General features: G+C 38.6%; 1 protein-coding gene across 1 annotated transcript in view; it reads left to right on the top strand.

Annotated features, from left to right (window-relative positions):
• LOC100888305 (D(2) dopamine receptor B-like) overlaps positions 1-21,108 on the top strand; it is an 86,649-nt gene extending 65,541 nt beyond the window's left edge. The window contains exon 3 of the mRNA XM_030986078.1: positions 18,761-21,108. Coding sequence (XP_030841938.1) covers positions 18,761-19,756 — 996 coding nt within the window. The 3' untranslated portion in view covers positions 19,757-21,108. The remainder of the gene's footprint in view (positions 1-18,760) is intronic.
• Positions 21,109-21,623: the final 515 nt, after the last annotated feature.

Raw genomic sequence — 21,623 nt, 5'->3', positions numbered from 1 at the left:
CAGAAGCCGAGGAAAGCAACGCCTTAAATATTTACCAAAGCCTGAACAAATAGTAATTTACAAATGAAATCAGCTATACCAGCAATTTAAGAATAGCTTTTCAATAATAGAAAGTAATGGGAGGACCATGGCCGCCGATATCTGTAACAGACCTGATACTACATGATAATGACATGTCATGTCGGCCATGATTTAAGTTGGTAAATATTGACGTAAAGTTCTCATCGATTCATAATTCAATGATATCGACATTTACGGGCGCTAAAAGTACCAAAGCGCCTAAAAATAAGGGGGAAAAATACAAAATATTAAATGGGGTAACTCACATTAAATGCAGAACATTCATCAGGTCAGATGATACTAATGCTCTGATGATGTATGAATACTCAAAGGTTATAATCGCTTAGTCATACCCAAGGAACACTCCAAAGTCAAGGTGGTAATAATTTTGTACATTTTGTCCATCAAATGTTTAAAAAATGTATTCTGTACCTTTAAGAACTAGGTCAGTGACCTCATTAAATAATCTTACTCTGTTTCTTACAATGCTTGAATTTTAAAAGGTCTTTATAGAGAATATGTTTTCCTTATTTTCTCCCACGTAGGATAGCCAATGAAATATCGCTGACTCAATATTCATCTTCATGCCTGCTGTGAACGGCGCAAGACGATTGTGCCCTTACTCTGAATAATGATGGGGTTAAGTGAAGCTTAATTTCAAGATTGTTTTGACTGTACAATCTAATCATCGTCAACCTCTATAGTCATTTCAATACCATTCATAATAATGGGGTAATAGGATCGCGATGGACACTATAATACTTCCCGACTACAGTGTGTATGTGTGTGTGTGTGTGTGTGTGTGTGTAGATCTCTTCATATTTTCTTTCTATAAGAGTCGCCTATACCTATTCTCTATTTATTGTCATGAATATAGTAATATTGAATAGACAGGTAGGATATTACTCTCTCTCTCTCTCTCTCTATCTATCACTTTGTCTGTCTGTCTCTCTGTCTCTCTCTGTCTCACTCTCTCGCAATAACTATCCATCTTTATTTTTTTTACGCATAAAATTAATGTGTACATTCCTATATTATATCCCTTTCTTTCTACATCGTCATAATCACATCCATCTTTCTCTCTCTCTCTCTCTCTCTCTCTCTCTCTCTTTTTCTCTCTCTCTCCCTATCTCTCTCTATCTCTCTCTCTCTCTCTCTCCCATGATTATGAATGCATAATCAGAGTCCTGCAACTATTTTCTCACTGTGACTTTCTCTTTAAGCTATGCATATTACTATTACTAGACTCGTTCAAATAGTGAAATTCCTCACCAACATTTTATAGCCTCCTTCATACGTTACATTTGTCTTTTTCCATTATTGCACTGTCGTCTCTCTTTGGTTCATCGTTTCAGGGTTTTCCTGTTTTCAATGATATACGATACTTGTGAGACTCCATACTTCTCGGGGCACATTCTATCACCTTTTTCATGTAGCGAATAAAGAAAGTGATATTCATGTGATGATAAAAGAAAGTCATATGGCCTTGCTTCTGTAATCAATATCATATTGAAAATTGAGGACATAAGAAGATTAAACGCAGAGGAATTCCAAATAGGACTTTGGAATATTGCATCAGTCCTGCCAGTTGTTAGTGTATAGTTCTACGAAATGCAGTATAGAAGCTGCCGTGGTCTGATGGTTAAGTCTTCAAATTGGATCACTAGGCATTAATCTGTATTTGGTATTCTCCACCCAGGGGAAGGGTACACAGAATGTCAGAACGCCTTATAATGGTAGCTCAGCTAATTCCGCGGTAATACAAATAATAATATGATCTAAAACAACTTTCTTAATTTTGTACTTTAGCTACGTTATATAAATGCAACTATTTTTTAATCAATATTAATATCTAGATCCTTATTTTCATGAAGACATAAACATTTCATTGACAGTGGACTTATTCGTTGAGTTTTCCATTTCACTCCATATCGCCGAGAAAGAATAGCTCGGATAGCCTTCGCTATCTGACATTGAATTCCAAATATTGGGGTTCCTCTGCACTCTGCATCTTGGTAAATAACTCGGAAAAATCCAAGTTAATTGGCAAGGAAGTCTTCTCATCGACAATGTTTGAGGATCAAGGTCTTTTCTCATTGAAAATTCATTAAATTCATATTAATGCCAATGCCATTAACATTTGATACAATTTAGGGGATTTATATTTAATGGATGCATAGTTGGCCATATTGATGGCCAACGTTTTGTAGAGATTGTTTTTCCTCGTTTGCCATATTGGAATAAATAGCAACAAATATAACCGAAGGTGGTACCCAAATAGATTATTCGATCTCTCTAAAATGAAAGCATTAGAAGAATGACATGGATAATTCATGAATCAAAATGCTGAGTTGTAACAAATGAACTCGAATTTGGATCCTAGTTTCAACATGTATTTCAGACAATATAAGAGATGTCTTTTTTACTGCTTTTGTTTGTTTCGACACTTCCTTTTTTGTATTCCTCTCCGTATGTCCGTCTCTCCCCCCCCCCCTCTCTCTCTCTCTTTCGATCTATCTATATGACCTCTCACTTCTATATCCCTCTATCCTTCTCCCTCCCTTTCACCCTCGTACTTTTTTGTCGTGTTCGATTGACGAGAATAGGGAATGACCTTATTGATGGATACTTTTGTTTGGATGACATGAAACTCATGCTGTTCTCTACGTGTTGATTTATAATTAACCATCATGGAATGTATTTAGGCGGGAAGATGTGAGGTAATAGTGTCGTCTGCTAGCTCTCATCATGATCTCTCGACTCAAACTCTCCACTTTAATATCAAACAAACATTGATTGCTCAAACACGCCGTGACAACTGAAGGTTGATATAGAGCTGTTGAAGTTATAATGTCAGCGATAGATTGAATGTACTCTAGACAGAGGGTTTGTTGGTCCAAAAGAAATTATAATCAAAATACTTTTTTAACCGAATATCCGCCAACATCATAAAGAACGTTTTTGATATAATTGCAATGACAACGTTCCATCATGATCGTCGTTTTTCGAACCAATCCGAACCTCGCGCTTAAGCTCCCTATAGAAGTTGCGTCTGTGCCTAGACATTGGTTGTACGACGCATGCTCATGCGTCAATGCTGCGTCAATATCCTACACCAACCGAATACTAAATTCAACTCTGGATCAAACTGTACAATAACCTTAACTTTGAAACCCAACTGCAATCCTAAATCCAAAACTGTATTTTTCACGAATAAAGCCCAGAGCTGTTGTTGCCGAACCAAATGTCCTGGCACAAGATTTTAATTGCAGTATGGTTCTAAAATCAAATGTGTCCTTCGCCGCAGAAAATCTTTTGCAAGAAAGGTACATGCTCAACATTTATACAAACATTAAAATGCAATACTCCTGTCACAGCATCAATAGCGACTCAAAAACCAATACATGGGGGAAAACATGGTAGACCTACAGAATCCGTCGCATAGTGGTCGGTTTGACAATATGACTGGGGTATGAAATATACTCTGAAATATGTGAACACACTATCACATCATGATTTCAAGGGGAGACATCCACGTGGCCTCCAGATAAATTTAGCTTCCGATTTCAGACCCCCTGGAGAGAGAGCCGTGATGTCATTTTTATCGATGCCGGGCTATTAGGCCTGTCAAACATCATAAACGTCTGCTGAGAGCCAAAAGGGCAGTAATCACTGGCGTACCTATGGGGGGGGCAGGGGGGGCAGAGTGCCCCCCCTGACGGGCTCCAGGGGAAAAAAAGAAAAAGGGGAAAGAAAAGAAAAGAAAGGGAAAGGAAAGAAAAAGAAAAAAGGAAAAGGAAAGAAAAAAGGAAAGAAAGAGAAAAAAGGAAAAAAAGGAAAGAAAAAAGGAAGAAGAAGAGAAAAGGAAGAAAAAGGGAAAAGAAAAGGAAAGGAATTTCAGGGGGACGAGGAAGTGAAAACATTTAATACAAAATAGGCTAGCAAGCAGTTCGCGCCAGCGAAGAGTTTCAAATTTGTTATATCACTTATATTTTCCTATTTTCATTTGTTTTAATTTTTCAGGGCCGTATGCGGAATATTTTTCTGATGGGGGAAGGGGGAAAGATGCGTTAAAAGTTTTCGAAGAATCTCAAAAGCAAAAGGAGTGAAGGGAGTTCGAGCGACCGAACTGGTCATGAGGGTACTTTTGCATTTTCAAAAGTAGAATTGAAGGATTTGGTATAGGCCTACACTACATTTTCAGGAAAAAAAATAAAGAACATGGCCGTAAGCACCAGGGGGGGGGGGGGGGCAGTTGACCCCAGATATTTTGAAATCGTACAGTTTTTTTCCTGAAAATGTAGTGTAGGCCTATACCAAATCCTTCAATTCTACTTTTGAAAATGCAAAAGTACCCTCATGACCAGTTCGGTCGCTCGAACTCCCTTCACTCCTTTTGCGTTTGAGATTCTTCGAAAACTTTTAACGCATCTTTCCCCCTTCTCCCATCAGAAAAATATTCCGCATACGGCCCTGAAAAATTAAAACAAATGAAAATAGGAAAATATAAGTGATATAACAAATTTGAAACTCTTCGCTGGCGCGAACTGCTTGCTAGCCTATTTTGTATTAAATGTTTTCACTTCCTCGTCCCCCTGAAAAAAGAAAAGGATTAGTATTGCCTAGAATACAATTGTGCCTGCCCCGACGGGCCCCGACCTGCAACCATGGCAACAATAACACACAATATATGTACCAAATGTTACTAAAAGAGACTAATTCATTTTTCTCGCTCGCTACACTCGCTCGCGAATAAAATGAATAGACATTGCTTTGGAAACAATTGTGCCCACCCTTGACCTGCAACAATATCATTAAAAATGGAAGAGTTTTTTCGCCCTCTCGCCAAAAAGGAATTGAATCGCGTTAAACGCGATTGCGTCCATCCTGACCTGCACCAATAAAAACAAGTTTATTTATTAATTTCTATTAAAAGAGAATTTTTTTTTTTTGCTTGCTCGCTATGCTCGCTCGCCAAAATGGAATTGACACCGCTAACGTGCCCGCCCAAACCTGCAACAACCAGTTAATAATTATGAACGAAACGTTATTCAAAGAAGTTTTGGTGTGCTCGTGCTCGCCAAAACGGAATTAACATCACCTTAGACATGATTGTGTAAGCCCTGCCCTGCAACAAAAAAATCTGAAATTTATGAACCAATTATCATTACAAAAATTTTGCTCGCTCGCTACGCTCGCTCGCCAAAATAAAAATAACACCGCTTCTAATAATCACGTCCCTGACATGGAACAATTAAACCAAGTTTATATACCATATTTTCCCTATAAAGAGAAGTGATTTTTTTTTTGCTCGCTCGCTACGCTCGCTCGCCAAAATAGAATTAACACCGCTTTTAATAATCACGTCCCTGACATGGAACAATGAACCCAAGTTTTATGTACCATATTTTCCCTATAAAAGAAAAGTGATTTTTTTTTTCGCTCGCTACGCTCGCTAGCTCGTGGAATTATGTGCCCACCACTAACCTGCTACAATATCATTAAAAAGAGAAATGTAGGGGGTTGCCTGCCCGCCAAAATGGGATTGACATTGCCTTAAACACGATTGTGCCCGCCCCCTACCTGCAACAATGAAACAAATTTTATATAGCAATTCATTGAGAGAAAGATGTATTTTCGCTCGCTAGCTAAAATGGGTATAAAATCACCCTAAACACAATATTGTTCCCGCGCCCTGCATGGGACAATTGAACCAAGTTTAAGTGGCAATTATTAAAAAAGAAGTGATTTTTTTTCTTGCTCGCTACACTAGTTTGCAAAAAAATGAAATTAACGTCGCTAACAAGTGAATGTTCCCACCCCCAACTTGCAACAATACCAGTTTATATACCAAACGTTACTTAAAGATTTTTTTTTGCTCGCTCGCTCGCTCGCTCGCCAGAAGTGAAAATTAGCACCGCCTTTTTTGTTTGTTTCGGTCGCTTGCCCCCCCTGACGGAGTACCCCAGGTACGCCACTGGCAGTAATTATATCTGAATCAATAAAAGTTAACGCCCTTCTAAATCTTACTACCGACCCCCAGCATCCGGACTCTTTCGGTAACGCAAAGGACTCAAAAGAACCAGTCTAACATTAGCGCATGCAGCGTGGTTAGATATTTTCTTGAGCGGAAAATAAAACATTCTATTTGGCCCACTTATAATGACGTTGCATTCGCCCCCGGTGCAATGCATTAAACACGCTTGGATGCCATCAAAACATCGATTAAGAATGACTTGTTCACCCCTCATGTTCTCGCCTTGTACAACGTCATGTATTTAAGTAGGGTTTGATTCTAAGACACTAGCGTATAGTGTAGCACCAGTATATACCAACTCTTATAACTATGCCTATACTTGTACTTATACCTATGCTTATGAAACTTATGCTTACACTATTAATCATACTTATACTTATACTTTCATTTTTACTTTTACTTTTACTTTTACTTTTACCCATACTTATACTTATACTTATACTATACTTTTCTTATACTAATACTTATACTTTACTTATACTTTAATATACTTATACTTATACTAATACTTATACTTATACTTATACTTATACTTATACTTATACTTTAATATACTTATACTAATACCTATACTTGTTCTAATACTACAATAAGTAAAACACTTCAAAATGTTCTTGAGGACCATGACGTGCAATATCGTGCAAAAAGTTGTTTGGGTACGCCATTGCCAGGTACTGACCCTAAATCAAGATGTTATATTTTCATTTTGCTGCAAGTACTGTCTTTGCGGGCAGCAATATGAAAATATGCGTCAATAATTGTCATCTATGCAAGTTGTAATATTTTTTGGGAAACCAAAACAAATAAAGGTCAGGGCGTATGTCATCGTCTTCATTTCTCAAATTTTTACAAATAACATTTCGTTGCAAGGACGTGCATAAAAGTTATTTGTTTTTTTCAAATCGATTCATGCTTTCCTGATATGTTTCATGTCTCATGTTGGCGTCACGGCGATACATTTTATGATTATTTTTTATGGCTGAATCGTCCCATTACCCAGGCTTCTATATCTGTCAAAGTGCCTTTTGACCTTAAATATGTGATACGGTGCTTGTTCCTGATGGAGGGATCTCGTTTTCGTAGTCTCAAATTCATCTTGGATAAAGCGTGAATTATGATAATACATCAACTACCACGCTGTATTTTATTGTATCCATCTGTCTAGCTTTCTAGTATACACTTCCAGCTATCACTCATTCCCTTCCCATGTGCTGAAAGCATGGAATTTCACATCAGGGCGTCACTAAAGGAAAGCGTGGGGGAATCAAACATCCCTCTGTCTGTCGACAAATTTGAAATAACCAGTGTTTGTAAATATGAAATGCTGAGGCTCTTTTTTCCCCTTTCATTTCTCTCTTTCAATCCTCTCTCTCTCTCTCTCTCTCTCTCTCTAGTTTGCTTGTTTGCCCTTTTTTTAGCTAACTTGTCACATTTTGTCAGACACGCCAATCAAAGAACGGCTTGCATCTACCCTGATTGCTAGATAATAAACGATTCATCAAAGTTTGTTGCAGACATGACGTGCAAAGGGCGTGCAATCATTCTCCAGAAAGCCAATTTCTCGATGTGCAAGTCCAGACACATTTGGAGCTTTCCGTTCTGGTCCTAATTTCACGGTATATGGTTTATATATGACATTAGTCACACGATGTGATTTGATCGAATCAGATTGGGAAACATTCTAGGGTAACCAAATCAGTGCCCTATATTTCCACCTTGCAGTTCGTTAGAGTTTGCTTTTCCGAGATGTAGGAATCAACAGTGAAACCTATTTTGATTAAAATGAACTTCTACAAGGATGAACGCATCAAAATTTCGTTCAACCATCATGGCTAAGAACTTTGATTTTACGACTGACAGTCTGACAATAACCAAATCCAATTGTGGAAGTGTTGTGGTTTAGTAGGTTGAGCCACCGGACTCCATGTCCCTACCAATGCATTAACCTGGTTTGGCAGGAAATGGATCTACGTTTGCCACTCTCGACTCAGGTGCAGTAAGTGGGAACCTAGTGGGAATTTTCCTGCTGACACACATAAGAAGTTTAAGAACACTGCCGAAATATCATCATTAATCTGTCCAATCTTTCCATCATTCTATTTCTTGCGTGATCTCTCTCTCTCTCTCTCTCTCTCTCTCTATTTCTCTCCCTCCCTCCCTATTTCTCTTTCATTCGATTTCTGTCCCCTTTTGCTCTGTTTCATATCAACACCGTAATACAAAACCATCTTTCCCTATTTTTGGTGGACAAAGCAAATAAGAAACCTCAACATTGGAATGGTGGTGGTTATTTTACCTGACTGCTAAGAAAGCATTAATGCTTGTAAGTAAGCAACCAGACGGCCGACGGCTTTAGGTCCTCTCCGAGGGACCTGGTAATGAGAATTAATGCCTTACCAAAGGGCATTAGCGCATCGCCTTGGTTTCGAACCCGGGTCACCGGATTACGAGACCACTGCTCTACCGACTGAGCTATCGCGCCTCCTCAATCGGCCTCAAGTAAGTGGCGCTATTTTTGTTTTATGGGATTCCACCAACCAATATGTCCTTCACTATTATGGCATAGTGCACCCCGTGACCTCGAAAAGCAGGAAAGAAAGATAAGAAGGAAGGAAGGAAGGATGAAGGGAGAGAGAAAAAAATAAGTCCAGACATGATAAGTGGATTTGGATGCGAATGGGATTGAGGATATTTTGACTGGAGGATTTGGGCCAAGATTTCTGACTGCAAGCAAACAACCCACGGCTCATTTAGCCCGCAAATGTCATGAGCGTTCTCAAACCGGTCTCTTTTTTTTTTAGAGCATGTGGGATTAAAAATCTATATTTTTTCCTTATTTGTTTGTTTTTGTACCCTTCCGTCTCGTTGGTATTTCCACTGCTTAGTTGAGCAGCTTTCAGAAATAATACCCCGCCCTTTCGAATGCCGTAAACACGAGAGATGGCTAAAATGGCAGGGTTTATGTGGAACTATCATTTATGCTCCATGGAGCAAAGTAGTCATTACTGTTATATATTGTGACTAGAAGAAAAATATCAACATTAAAACATATATCGTAATGAATTATACCGTTTTGGATACCAGCAGACCATTTTCTGGCTGCATACAATAAAATCTGAGGTTGGAATTATTCTTTTTTTCTTTTTTTTATGGATCCATCCCGTCGCTTTATGTAGCGTATGTTGCTCCATGTAGCGTAACATTAATGATAAGTCCTCGTTGATCAAATTATTATTCGTTAAAAGTCATATTTCTTAAGGTCGTGTAAAATGATAGGGAATATTTTAGACCATGTTTTTCATACAGGATGATTATTACCAAGCTCACAATGTCGGACTTTCTACTACATTAATAAGCAGAAACAATCTTAAAACGAAAGGATTAATTTAATCTGTTGAATGACTCGCGGGACTTAACAATTAACAATCATAAGGTGTAAATGAGATTAGAGAGCCAGTAATGCGAGAGCAATTATTTTAGAAAAATAATGAGAGAAGGAATGAGAGAGAGAGAGAGAGAGAGAGAGAGAGAGAGAGAGAGAGGGAGAAAAGAGAGTATTTAAAGACAGCGAAAGGAGGAGAAACAGAGACATAGACATATATTGATCATAGGTATACTTTGGAACATATAGAAGTAGGAACAGAACGAGATAATGGATGAGGCGCAGCAAGAGAGAGAGAAAAAGAAAGAAACAGACAGGCAGACAGCGAAAGAGAAATGAGTGAGTAAGAGGGAGATAGATAGAGAGAGAGAGAGAGAGAGAGAGAGAGAGAGGGAGAGAAAAGTAGACAGAAAGGGACTGACAGAGAGACAGAGGCGGAGAGAATGTGAGAAAGAAAAGAAAGAGATTCGACTCGGATTGCTCGTACACCTGTCCCTCAATGGTCCCAATATCGATGACTTGGAAAGTCAAGACGGTTAGTGTTTCAGAATTCGATTCCTGTTTCCACTTCCAAACTCTAAAGTCGTAAAATGAAGAGGTGTTCAGTAATGCCTGCCTGTGAATGCATCAGCCTTCACTATGACATAGATAGATCGTCTGCTGAAAGCCCAAATGGTAACGAGCTACGACCTTCTGGCTCTCAGTAGATAGCAGGAAGAAAATTTAATCGAATATACTTCTTATTAAATACTAGGGATATAGGCACAACTCCCCCCCCCCCCCAACAAAAGGGAACACGGACTCAACCCAACGTGTGTGAAAAGCAACAGAGTGGAGCATTTTCAACAATAGATACGCTTAGAAACGTATATTAAGCGTTCCAAATTGAAGTTTTCCTCTTTTAACACGATGATCACCGTCAGTTTTCACGAAGATTGCCAATATTCTAAGTATTCAACAAAAAAAAAGAATTGTGTGCAAGGATTTTCAGATGAAAGTTTAGACTCGTACCTCTAGCATGTAGGTTGACCCAGAAAAGAAGCCAAACCGGCTTTGGGAAAGAAAGAAAGTGGAGACGTTTTATATCGTCTCTACTTTTTAGCAGGCTTTGCAAAGAGTTTACAATGAAAGACACGTTAAACTAATAAAAGCGATTGAGATTAAAGCCACTGGCTATGCTGATCAATTATTAACACTGGAAAGGAAGTCTCTGTTCCCCTGAATGTTTAATTCGACAGTACCTATCGATTCTTGATTGGAATTAGAATAGCCGATACAACTGATGTTGGCCGACGAAAAGTTAGGTACTAAAACCACTAAATATTCTCTAGGGCGTATCGAAGGTCGACAAAACCTGGTAGGGCTGTTACCGATACTTATAGTGAGCCTGGGTTAACTTTTAGCATGGAGGATTTAGTTTCATAGGTAAATGTGATTAGAAAAGGGAAGGTATTGCTTAGGTGGCGACACGCTTTCAGATGTAAGTAGGGGCACATTTTTATGTACTTAATGTGTACTTTAGTAATGCCAGATTGATCTTTGTCTCGGGATCATACGTGCCCCCGATTCCCTTGGATCCGCTAATGTTTCAAACACCACTTTCTAATCGTTATTGAAATAATCCATAATAACTTAATCACAAGTTATAAAGGTAGAATAGTTGGTTATAGTCTTAATGTTATACGTCTACTGCGCACCATGCCATCAATATACGTATCAACATCCCAGCATTATTGTTTATTGTCCCGATAAATATGGAGGGCAACACAAATTGGCGTTTTATTGGTTTCATATGAAAGAAAAATAGCGGTGCGGTGATGATATTATTTGATTTCATTAGCAGAAGCCTGTAGGGTATCACGAATTTATTGTACCTCAAGCAACATCACGGCAAGAAATCATGAGCGAAAGATTATTGTTTTCTATTACACGTTTATATTACTCTTTCCTCTTTATTACGGGAAAAGAGAAAATTTAATATCAGTAAGTCATTCCTAGGCAATATTGGCATGAGAAGGTGTTTATCTTAGAAACTCAGACATATCCTCAACCCCTTTATTTTCTTTCAATATTATCTCATATAATAACATCATATCATATATTGTTCCTTCTGTATTTCATAAATTTTCTTGTCTTTTACATTGTCCTTCTATTAATTCCTTTATACTGTAATATTTATTTTTTATAAAATAGCAATTATTTATCCTCTTATTTATCTTCCTTCTCTCTCTCTCTCTCTCTCTCTTTCCCTCTTTCTTTCTTTCTTCCTTTCTTTCTCAATCTATTTCTTTTCATTCATATCATAATTCTTTGCATAGAATACTTTGGGTCTTGCTTCATCTCCAATTCTCTTCTTCTTTTCATTACCCAGCTTTTTCACTGTAACGACCATTTTGTCTGTTTATATATTTGTTCACAATCCTTCATCATTTGCATTTCCTTTTAAAATCTTAATTTCCCTCTATTGTTTCCAAATATTTCAATTTCTCCATCTCCCTCTCTCTATCTCTCTTTTCTTAGACTCACTTCATTTATCTTCTACAATAATACTACAGTTTTCCTATTCTCTAGTAATTCAGATAGTATGAAATCAATCATACCTCACGAGTTAAAAGAGGGCAGTTATTGCATGCGAAAAACGAAAAACAAATGAGGGCAAGGAGTTAGAGATCAAATATGCGACACAAACATAAAAAAAGGAGGATTCTCAAATATTCCGTCTCGACCTGTACCTCGTCTCTGCTTTGTATAAACATACATATGTTTTCATGACATTTCTGCTAAAGTATACTACCCTATCGTCATGCCTTCAGCGGAAACGAGGGTCGTGTGTAAAGACGGAGCGTTAAAGCGTTCGAGACGAATTCTGACGTCATAATGGACAGAATGCCACATATGATAACACGAGCATTAAGAAGTCGTATAGTGGTTGGAATTCATATTTTTTAGTACATATTATGAAGGTATATACATAATACAGGGCATAAAAGAGTGACATGGATCAGGACTTTAACCTGATTCCGTGATCTCACAACTTTATTGATTTCATCTGTTAACTAGAGTACCCAAATAAATAATGTGACGAAATGATCTCATGAAAATATTTATCTTTTCATAGCCCTTTAAAGCTTTTTTTCTGTAGAAGATAGGCAACCGAGCCATTATGAACGTTCGATGGAAATACTGTAGTTTAATACTGTTTATTATTGTAGTGTCAAATATCAACTGTTTGCAGCATGTTATTTTTGTGGTGAAAATGTATAATATATTAATAATTGTATAGTACTAGGCGCAAATCATTTCAAATGATTCCAACAGTATAGAGAAATGTCCCTTCAATTCGGACATACCAATAATACCAGTATCTCAGTTATTCCATGATACCGTGCTTCTAGAAAAACAAAATACTCGAAAGCAAATACTAGTTATAATATATTAATATGCAGAAAGAATAACGCATGTAATAGAGACCTTTGGTAAAAAGTGTGGCAGGAAAATTGAATGTTCCAATATCTCTGCAGGAAACTTATGACACCTGGATTGCATCTAGAAAATAAGGAAAGTTCAAAAATATAGGTTTGCAGAAGCATTGTATATTCTAACTTGTCTCCTGGAGGCTTTGTGACAGCTTAAGAACTTTACATACAGAACATTTTTTAACCTTTTTAGTATTTATATCCTAGCGGGAATTGCGAATGGGATTTCTTGTGGATGATCCTTATAATTGGAAGGAATATTTATCAAATGTTTTTCCATGTTCGTTATCCGGTGTGTAAGGATCAGTTTTTTGTTATCTTGTTCCAGTAAGGTAATACTCTCAATGCGTTTGGGTGTGTCTCCATAAATATTAGAGGGCATGGGTGTCACTGATCCCTTTTGAAAGAGGAGAATATTTCAAGGGGAAAATTTTGAAAAAGGTGAGGAAAGTCCGAGCACAAGCTCAACAAAAACAAAAATAAAAAAATATCCTTGAGATTAAGATTCTGCCAGAGACATGTCAGGCAGAAGTATCCACATGGAATATAATAGCCCTCCCGACCTCCTCACAACTACATTTGAGGTAGAGGATGAAAACATTTTGACACCTAACTTTACAAACTAAATTATACAATACCAACGTTCTACTTACAGACGTTTATACTGAAAGCCTATATTGCCTGCTAGCATGGATCGATGTGTACGCAAGAGCGTTTGAAGTGAGGGAGGGGCGAATTGGGAGAATGGCGTATTGAGTGTGATGTAAGTGACTATTAATAAACCACTCAACTTCTTCTTATAAAGTTCTCGACAGTCAGAATACATTATTAACGTATTTAAGCTATTTAAGTAATCTCAACTTATACGCTACTCGTATACATGTGTTACACCCAGGGGCGAACGCAGGACTTTTTCAAGGGGGGTTTTTAAAATCTGGCCCAAATATTTTGCTCCCGAAAATTTGAAAATCGCGCCGGCCGAAAAGTCGCTCAGTGGGGGGGGGGGTAAGCGGACACTTTTTTTTTTTGGTCTCGAAATTTGAAAATTTGACTTTTTTTGGGGGGGGGGGGGGGGTAAGGTCACTTAACGTTAGCCGTGGGCATAATTTTTTTTTTTTTTTTTTAATTTAAAAAAAAAAAAAAAAAAAAAACAAAGGGGGGGGTTTTAGTTTTTTTTAGGGGGGTTTACACACATAAAAATACCAAAGGGGGGGGGGTTTGAACCCCCAACCCCCCCCCCCCCCCCCCTGCGTACGCCCCTGGTTACACCCCTCCCTCCCACATCCCACCCTCTCTCCCTCCCCCTCTCTCTTTCTTTCTCTCTGTTTATGTATTTGTCTATATAATTATATAAATCGTTCACTCTCTCTTTTATTTATTTCCCGATATTTTGTTCTGTTTCCTTTAGTCTTCTTCTAGCAAAAGAACGTTAATTATGCAAGGAAAAGACCAGCATAACATATCTTTAACAGAATAATCTATTTGTATGTAGAGTGAACGTTTGTCTCTTGAATGATCAATATTTTTACATGACTCTTTGAATACACATATTCGTTTTGGGAATGATGGCTGGTTACTACGTTCTACCACCACACGCTATTCCTTACGTGTACTCCGCCCAATCTCGTTTGATGTCACGTGATAAGAAGCAACGCTGACGATGGTCCCTGATTGGTTGAAATGACAGCTCTATAGGGCGATCGTAATGTTGACTTGCACAGCTCAGGCCAGATGCTTGTAACTAATCAATCACCGCCCTGGACAACATCAGTGAATGCTCAAATAATAGATTTAGATGGATGGTAGAGTGTATTGCGTACCTCGAATGCCTTGCTCGGTTACCCCACCTATATACGTCCCGGGTTTACTTTTGGAATTACTTTGTCATCCATCAGCACGCAGTGGTTATGTGTTTTGTTTGACGACCGCTTGGGTAATTGTGGTGAACAAGTTTGCTTCTCCCTTCCACCGCCCTTCGTGTGCTCTCCTTCTCTCTCTCTCTCTCTATCTCCCTCTCTGTCTCTGTCTCTCTCCCTCTATATATTTCTCTATTCCTCTTCCTTTTCTTTCTCTTTCCCTCTCTTTAACTTCCTCTTTCTCTCTCTCCCTCTCTCTCTCTCTCTCTCTCTCTCTCTCTCTCCTTCCCTCTCTACCCGTTTAAATGGGATGAAGAGTTGGCATATAGATGGAAGATATAGATGAAAATAGTCATTAGTATTATTGCATTGTCTTAATATTCCCTACCCTGGTTTTCTGCTCTGGCTTTTTAAAACTGCTGCCAAACCGACCATATGTTGCCAATTTGAGTACATGGTGTATAGAATCCAGGTATGTCGTGACGTCATTCTTAGTTCAATAACGGATTTATTTGACATTACTTACACCTCAAGATTACCGGGGCATTTAAACTGCTTCCAGAAATAGCAAGAGTTTTTTTCTTTTTCATCCTCTAGTCGCAGAGAATATTCCCCCAACGTTTATGTTCATGGCTCATAATTAATGTGCTCATCCTCACATAATTATATATATACATTTTAGGTATATTCATATATATAAATATATGTGTTTGTGTGTGTGGGTATGATTGTGCGTATGTGTGCGCGTGTGCGTGTATGGGTGCGTGTGTGTATTTTGAGCGGTATTCTTTCAATCTATCTATAATAGTATATCTCCTGTAGATATGAACGTGTTTGAAGAGATGTTGTTTCTGATAGAATGGCCATGAAAACAAAACGTAAATGACAATCGACATAGCTCCTTGTATTCTGTCTAGATTAATTAATTGTTTTCAATCAAGTGCTAATTTACATGACATGCCTTATTAGTTCAATGATGTGCAAGGCTTAATTTCTAAATTACACATTATTGTAAATATATTAATTACCTCTCAATTATTGTTCAAGACAAAGTTTTCTTTATCTTCTCCGTAATTGTTTTTCAAATTAAAGACATTAGTGATCTATCACGAAGTTTTCTTCATCTTCTCCGTAATTGCTTTTCAAATTAAAGACATAAGTGATCTATACCTAGTAAGTAATGCACACACTCTTTGTCTCTCCCTCATCCGTCTTCCAATCCATCTTTCTTTCTGCCTCCATCCGTTTATTTATCTTTTTCGCTCTTTCCGTACTATAAGTCGGTCTCTCTCTCTCTCTCTCTCTCTGTATGTCTTGTCCCTTGTCTTTCTGTCTGCCTCCTTCTCTTATCGTCTGTCTGGTCGACTGTCTCTGTCCATGTCTTGTCCCTTGTCTGTCTGCCTGCCTCTTTCTCTTATCGTCTGTCTGGTCGACTGTCTCTGTCCATGTCTTGTCCCTTGTCCGTCTGCCTGCCTACCTCTGTCTGTCTCTCTCTCTCTCCGTCTCTTTTCTCATCGTCTGTCTGACTATCTGTGCGCGCGTGTATGTGTGTGTGTGTTTGAGTGTTTGTGTCTGTCTTTCTTTCTTTCTCTCACTCTCTCTCTCTCTCTCTCTGCCCCTATTTGTCTATTTATCTGTCTCGCTCTTTCCGTAATGTCCGTCGGTCTCTGTCTCTGTTCATGTATTGTCTCTTGTTTTTATGTCTGCATCTGTCGCTCTCTCCATCTTTCTCTCTCTCTCTCTCTCTCTCTCTCTGTCTCTTAATGTTTATCATATAAATATATAACTTCATCTTTCGCAAGCGGGAAAACAGAAAAAGCTATACAAAGTTTTGGTTTCAAAGGAAACCGCTCCAAGCTTCGTCTAGCCTGAGATTGAATGTTAAGATCATGTCTGACGTTCCAAGGTGACACGAAGATCATCGCTTGAGAAAAACAGACTCTCTGCTCTTTTAAAAAACAAAGGCATGGGAATGAAGAGATCATCAGGAAGTCATTTTATTGAGTAAAATACACCAGCTTGAGGTTTTCCATATGCTTCGAAAATGTGGTGAAGGACGAATATAGATGGCGTTTGATACCCTGCCCTTTAAACATTTCCGCGGTGGTGCTTCTTCAAGTTCTATGACTCCATCGGCGTCTTCTTTTAGACCATGCGCTCCACCGGATCTCTTTCCCTCCTTCCATCCCTCCCTCTCTCGATGTTTGCTTAATTTTTCAACTTGGTTAGATTAGTTAAAGTGGCGGAGTGAATGAATCTTGCCGGGAGCCCTGCCCAATGCAATTCGATGCATTCAATTTCATAGGACTTTGCAGCTGAACCAACAGCGGAGAGTGAGATATACGATTAGTTCATGATGATTAGACCACATTCTAAATAAGCTGATCCTTACAAGTTAGCCATGCGAAAAAAAAGTCCAGACAGGAATATTCCCACAGTCCCACCTACGTGTTATCATGTAAGCAGAAGTTTATCCCTTGCGTGCTGTACATCCCTTTCCGCTCACATCTGATACTCAGACACATGAATGATGTAAGTACGCGATGCTGGAATGAAACATCATTTTGGGCATGGGAACGAGCGTTTGGAGAACCTCTGAGTTGACTTGTGAAAGTACGCTGCCCGAGATGGGTCGCCTTAGAGTCAGTAATACCTACCAGAATAGATTAACGAAGGACTATGTGTCTGGTCACCTGAAACTATATCTTGAAATGGAATGAACTTTTCCGTATCGGTTTCATTTTCAAGTCTCTGTTATTCCATTCATATAGCCAAAGACTTTTGTAGTTTTCTTGGTCTGCCACGTTCTACTTGGATACGTGAAGAGTCATCTATCCATCCTGGAACATCATACACCAATCTCTTACTCAAATTAAATCGCGGTCCATCATCTTCCTGTAACTTTTTGAAAATGTTCCGACAACAATTTATTCCTCTCGATCGAGTCCACAGAAACTTTAACAATCTGTTCCTAAATCAATATCAACGAAATAATTTGATAATTTATTAAATGGTGTATCATAAAAACTCATATCTATATTCAAAAACCATTCTGAATCATTCTGTAACATGGTACCCAACAGACGCAGAACATGACCTACTTAACTGTTATCGCCCATACTTCTATTATTAGATGTGAATTATTGCAAGCCAATAAAGATTTTGAAACCATTTCGCAATCTTCTTCTTATTCATCATTCTGAAAACCCCAAATCATATACTGCGCAAGCATGGTGTTTGTGCAAGATTTACAAGACATTTACTGGTTGTTTGTTCAAGACCACCATACCTATTGAATACATGTACGATGGTCTGTAACTTCAGCTACATCAGCGTCTCAGTGGTCTCCTCCTAGTCTATTTGCACACGTGTCACCAAATCAATCATGACATTATATACGCCACTTGCGCTTGTGATGACGATTTATAATCACTCCATTAGTTGTAAAAATAGGATACTGATTGTTGATGGGTATGTTGAAGGTTTGTAGGCTGTGCTACCAGCCAACAAGAGAATGCAATTTTCTTTAAAACTTAAAGCACAAGGTTAATAGGCTCCTTATTATTTGTTATGTCTCTATCGTTTTCGTAATTTACAAAGGTTATAAATACTTGTATCTATAAAGATTTCGTCTTAACATTTTTGTGCTCAAATGCTTTATTATAGACTTTCGCAAGGTGTTCAAAGTTCAATTTTTATCGTTTTTTTTTTTTATCACACCGCGTTTTAAGTCTGATCGTGCGTGCATCTTGCTTAGAAAGTTGTGATGTAACGCAACTTTAAAACGGAAATGAAAGACCTAAATAAAATTATTCTAATTGTGGGGAAGAAAAGCCTGTCTCTTTAAAACTAGCGTTAAATAGCATCTTTTATTGAAGAAGTACCTATTTTACAGGTAATATACATATTCTAATTGTCCCTTTCTTGTCTTTCTCTTTGTAATTTTCAGGTTCGAGGAGGTTGGGGATTCGGCCTTGCTCTCTGTGTCACACACCTATCTCTCGATGTTCTTCTATGTACGGCTTCCATTCTCCACCTCTGCGCCATCGCAGTCAACCGTTACCTTGCCGTTACCTTCCCGTTGATGTACTCCCGTGAGCGCGTCAACTCCCAGAAGCGAATCTTGGGCACCATCATCCCCGTCTGGGTGGTATCCATAGCAATCTGTGCACCTCTATTCATCCAGGGATTCATCAACCCTGAGAAGACATTAAGCGAGGATGGCCAGGCTTGCGGTTTCTTCGATAAGACATTCATCATCTATTCCTCGATGGGTTCCTTCTATGTGCCTTTGGCGGTGATGATCGTTGTGGACGTTCGCGCTGTGCGCAAATTACGCAGACGCAAAGGTTTAGCGGCACAACGTTCTGTGGGACAGACGCCGCCACCACAGCCGTCACCGACGCGCGAGTGTGTCTCACGATCACGATCTTCCACTCCACCACCACCGCCATCACCGGACAAGACGTACCTTACGGTGCAGGGTAATGGAGCGCCCCCTTCGCCGGGGAACGACTATCGCAGACGTCCGCTTCGAATCAGCTTCCATATGAATCGTAAGTCAGGACAAAAACTTGGGTACGGAAGCACCGTGGTGGAAGCCGTTCCGGATACGCGGCAGAAAATGCTATCGAACAAACGTGAAAAGAGGGCGGCCAAGACTCTTGTGGTAGTCTTCGCGTGTTTTATAATTCTCTGGCTGCCTTTCTTTGTCATGCATCTCGCCAATGGTTTCTGCACAACTTGCCAGATACCTGACGAACTCTTCATCGCCTTTACGTGGCTGGGTTACGTGTCCTCGGCGTTTAACCCTTGTATATACACGTGCTTTAACAAAGAATATAGGAGAGCATTCATCAGAATAATATGTTGTAGCAAGAAGCGTCGCCATTCTTTCCGCAACAACGAAACGCCAACGTTCCGATCAAGCCTAAGACATTCATGAAATATCGTTTAAAAATTACGTTCATTTAAGATTGTTGTCCTATTTAGCGTCAAAAAGTCTTTCAGCCTCTAGAATTGTCCGGGATGTCAAATGTAATTAAAAGTTTAAAAATTGACCCTGAAACGCTTAAACGTTTGAAAAGCGTATTTTAAGCCAGAAACTGTTAAGGCTTGGCCATTTTGCCGGGGCCCTTCATTTAACAAAAATTGTCCATTTTATATGTGTCAGTTTTAGTATCCCCCATATGCAGTTTATAATCCATGAAACATTCTCCTTAAAATAAAGTCATTGTGTTTTACCAATCTCTTTAGAAATCTATGCCGAGTTCTAATATGTAAGCTATTTTCGATCGTCCATGTCATCTTTCGCCTCAGGGTGCTGTTAACGCCCATTCATGTTGCTATGTTAGGTTCATATATTAGGCTAAGAATATGCTACAGATGGCGATACCAATGAAATTCACGGTCACAAATTTTGTAGCTGAAATGAAATGTAAACATGGTATATCTCAGTTAAACTGCAACTTAAACAGTAAAAAGCCGAAACATGGCTTTGATTGTATTGTGATTGTACTCAGGTTGCCTGAAATCAATGATTAATTTTGAGTTGTAACCATGTAAACGAATTCCTCACCTATACCAAAGACTTAAGACTGGCATTTACGTTTTCAAACTTTTTCAATTTAAACAATTTTAGTTTTTAAAAAAATATAATGTTTTGGGACGTTTTTTACCAATATCATGTGGATATGAGATTTTACGAAGTAATTAGAAAATACTCCATAATTTGAGAAATTGCAAATTTAGACTCAAAATGTTACCATTGTCTGGATAAGATTTGTCTTGGCCCACCCTACAATATTGACTAAACATCAAATATTCCCTAGCGAAAACGGAAGTAAATACTCCGAACAGACGAACTGATGGCAGCGACCGGACTTGCCGAGTGATGAAAATGTTACACCTTACAGCCTAACGGTATATGACTTAAGATGCGGTTTTGCTCAGACGTACAAACATTCAATTGGGAGACTGATTTAAGAGACTGGCATTCTGTTGTTATCGCGCGACTTAGATTATAATGAACATTTCATTCGTAAATTTAATTACAGGATGAAATGACCGTACAATACAATCTGACTCTGATATTTCATGTTGTCAATGCAGTATTATCAAATTACCGAAATATAAATGTATTACAAATTTGAAATACAGGATTAAAGCTTGGCAAGAGATTCTATTTTTAAACGGCTTCAGGACATTAATATAGACATCGTGATCATGGCGCTCGAGCGCCTCTACTATGTTGACCGAACGGACTGATCACATGGATGGACTTTAAGCTTTCATGTTCTTTCTTCAATCACCTCTACTTCATCGTAACATACTGGACAAGTCCCTTGTTAAAATCCAAATGCGATCTCTGTACTAGACATCATCCTTCTGGGCCCCATCTTACAAATAGATGCGATTGATCTAAATCAATCGCAAGTCCTCCAATCAATCGCAAGTTTGCAATCTCCTATCTCTTATGTACATGGTTGTGATTGATATCAATCGTAAATAAGTTGCGATTGATATGTATCAACTCTTTGTCATACATGGCCTTGGAACCCACATCAAACATCACTGTACTGTTTTGAAATACATTTAATGCCTTTAAGTCACACGTAGTATTTGATACTGCATGCCGCGAGTCTCGCTGATGGCAAAAAAATGACGATATTCATCATTTTCTGAAATTGACCTGAGGTGTCCACGTTCAGCGCACAACCACCAAAAGTGATAAGTTCTTTACAATCAAGAATGACATAAAAGTCTCCTTTGATTTTGGATGATTTTCACTCCGGTTTGAAAAATTGTATCTT

The sequence above is a fragment of the Strongylocentrotus purpuratus genome, unplaced genomic scaffold (genome assembly GCF_000002235.5).
Source record: "Strongylocentrotus purpuratus isolate Spur 01 unplaced genomic scaffold, Spur_5.0 spur5_scaffold_15, whole genome shotgun sequence".
NCBI classification, from domain to species: domain Eukaryota; kingdom Metazoa; phylum Echinodermata; class Echinoidea; order Camarodonta; family Strongylocentrotidae; genus Strongylocentrotus; species Strongylocentrotus purpuratus.
The sequence above is the reverse complement of the archived record's forward strand: the minus strand, read 5'-3'. Positions and strand labels throughout refer to the sequence as shown.